Here is a 2,807-nt window from a genome sequence, read left to right as displayed (position 1 = left end):
CTATCTATTTAAGAATAACAAGTTGTGAAAAATAAAAAGTTTAATAATTTTCTTTATAAAATCTTCTAAAAATAATTAAAAAACTTAACATCATGATTTAAAATTATACTCTTAAAAATATCATGCAAGCATATAATTTTTCTAAAGAAGAAGTCTGGTAAATCTTTGGAATAAAATTAAAAATAGCATATAAACAACCATAGGAAATTTAAATTTACCCCCAAGCCTCCAAAGACCAGACACGACAAGAAACGGTACCGTTTGGTTAAGACAATTAGTTTGTAAGTGGCAGAGGGAAAGGGGAGGGATGATATAGGAGGAGGGCCTGCCTTAGTCCTCGGGATAGATGGAAAACTGAAATTATCTCTCTGCAAACCAAAACTAAAAGATGACATGTTATGGTGGGGTTGCAGCAGCGGCAGCCCTTCCTTCTCTTCCACCTACAACTCTGACTACGCTTCCTTCTTCATCCAGTAATACCTCTGTAAGAGTAAGAGTAAGCACCAAACCCATCTCTCTTTCTGGTTTTTGTTGTTTGCCCCTCAGGAGATGATGAAATGCTATATTCCTTTTCTTTTCTTTTCTGAGAACAGGATGTGGGCAGTGGTGGCGCAGAACATCATAATACGGTATTGAAGCCAACCGTTGATGGGTTTAAGTGGCGCTTACTTATATCTTATGATGGCACCCACTATAAAGGTTTCTTTCCCCTCGTTCCTACTTATCATTCTCTCTTCTTTCTTGAGCTTCTTAATTTCTAATTTCTTCTTCTTAGGTATCATTATTATCGATAATTGCCTTCGTTCTTGCTGTTTTCTGTATGTTAAAAATGTCCTCTCTTTTTATCTTGTCTGTTCAACAAGATTCAAACATGCCCAAAATTATATATATTCATGTCTATGCTGCAACATGTACAATTTTAATGTTCTGATTATCTTTAACCTTGTGGAGTTAAACATTTTAGGCTGGCAATTTCAGCAAACCCCTCCAACTATACAGTGCATTCTAGAAAAAGCTTTAACTCGAGCTACAAAGCTTGGAAGGAAGGATCTTCATTTAGTTGGTGCCAGTAGGACAGATGGAGGAGTGCATGCCTGGGGTCAGGTCTGACTTTCTTACTCTTTTGAGCGTCCAACTAGCATCCACTGATTGAAAAAAACAAGCTTACATTCAGTTAAGATTCCAGGTGGCACACTTTGTTACACCTTTCAATTATGACAGCTTGGATAGCATTCATGCAGCTCTCAACGGTCTTCTTCCTCCTGACATTCGTGTTAGAGAAATTAGTGCTGTAGTTCCTGAGTTCCATGCTCGATTTTCTGCCAAGGGAAAGACTTATCACTACAAGATATTTAATGATGCTGTCATGGATCCATTTCAGCGTCTGTATGCATACCATGTTACTCATAAACTCAATGCTGCTGTAATGAGAGAAGCAGCAAATCATTTTATTGGAACCCACGATTTCTCTGCTTTTGTCAATTCATCACGCAATGATGGAGTGCCAAATCCAGTGAAGACTATTTTTCGATTTGATATCATCAAAATGGTAATCAAATCCCATAATGATCTTGCTCCAAAAGATGGGTTGGTTTCTTTGATTTGTCCTTTTGATTGCCACTGAATGACTGGACTTGGTTCCAACCCAAATTGTACATGCTCTTCTTGAATATCTTCTTTTGAGTTCTTTGATCATAATCAAGTACTGGTCTTTTAGATGGACTATTTTCTTTTATTATTATTCAGGGAGCTCTCCTACAGCTAGAAGTTGAAGGCTCCGGTTTCATGTATAGACAAGTGCGGAACATGGTAAATTATAATTCTTAGAAATCTGGATCTTGAAGTTAGCTTTTACATGTTGGAATGTAGCTATCAGGAGTTTGCTATAATGAATGCTGCTCAGTTTTTGGGATGTCAGCATGAGCTAGTTCTTGGAGATGGCTTCTGACAATTCACAAGAAATTTTCTGATCTTCGCTTTTGTAGGCTGCTTTGCTGCTCCAAATTGGAAAGGAAGCAATTGCTCCCGATATTGTCCCAAAGATTTTATCTACTCGTGATCGCAAGGAGCTCGCTAAATATACCTTGGCTGCCCCACCTCAAGGACTCTGTCTTGTAGCTGTTAAGTATAATGAAGAGCACCTACAACTTCCGTTAGGTTGCCCTACAACCAGTCTTGGTAGGCATCACAGCATAAGCAAGTGTAAGGTTCCATTTTATTAAGAGATTCATTACCTAAACACCTTCAGTGGGAAGATAAAGAAATGATTATTATCTGATTTTAAAGGTATAAATGCAATCCTGTTATGCTCTAGAAATATTAGTCAATATTCATGCTGTTTTTAATACATTTAGCCATCATGTTTGTGTGTTTCAAAACAGCTCTCAATTTTCATAGCTTGTTCCTAAAAGAAACTGACTAAGCTAATGCAAATCAGAAATCATATAAACTAAGATTCATCCATACCTTACTTTATTGTGAAGAACTTGATGCAAAATGCACATATTGTGAATTGGAACCATGGTTTATCTATGGTGCTGAAAAAGGCCCATTTTAACACTTGCCAATTTAATCTCAAACTATGTGTGGGCAATTTTTCTCATCGCCATATTGAGAGCATTAGGCAGTTATATAACTTCTCAAACATACATTTATTTGTTATGGGATTCGAGTGACTGAAGTATGCAAACTAGTTTAACTATTGTTGTTTTTATCTTTTCAAATTTAATTAAGCACTTTTCTATTCTATTGCATGTATCAATTAAGTCACCAATATTGCTATTTATGAATTATTAAGTTAAAGATAA

General features: G+C 36.4%; 1 protein-coding gene across 4 annotated transcripts; it reads left to right on the top strand.

The window, feature by feature from the left end:
* The first annotated feature begins 310 nt into the window (after positions 1-310).
* Positions 311-2,378, top strand: LOC118061027 (uncharacterized). Of its 4 annotated transcripts, none has more exons than XM_035074374.2 (6): positions 311-490; positions 594-699; positions 965-1,104; positions 1,187-1,549; positions 1,747-1,809; positions 1,986-2,378. In XM_035074374.2, the coding sequence occupies exons 1-6, from the start codon at positions 389-391 to the stop codon at positions 2,220-2,222; spliced, it is 1,011 nt and encodes a 336-aa protein (XP_034930265.1). In that variant the 5' UTR covers positions 311-388; the 3' UTR covers positions 2,223-2,378. The 4 variants fall into 4 exon arrangements, with proteins under 4 accessions (XP_034930265.1, XP_034930264.1, XP_073267276.1 ...); XM_035074373.2 differs by having other exon boundaries at positions 312-496; XM_073411175.1 differs by lacking the exon at positions 311-490 and having other exon boundaries at positions 979-1,104.
* The last annotated feature ends 429 nt before the right edge of the window (positions 2,379-2,807 follow it).

The sequence above is a fragment of the Populus alba genome, chromosome 8 (assembly GCF_005239225.2).
Source record: "Populus alba chromosome 8, ASM523922v2, whole genome shotgun sequence".
NCBI lineage: Eukaryota > Viridiplantae > Streptophyta > Magnoliopsida > Malpighiales > Salicaceae > Populus > Populus alba.
This window is presented reverse-complemented; position numbering and strand designations above follow the sequence as displayed.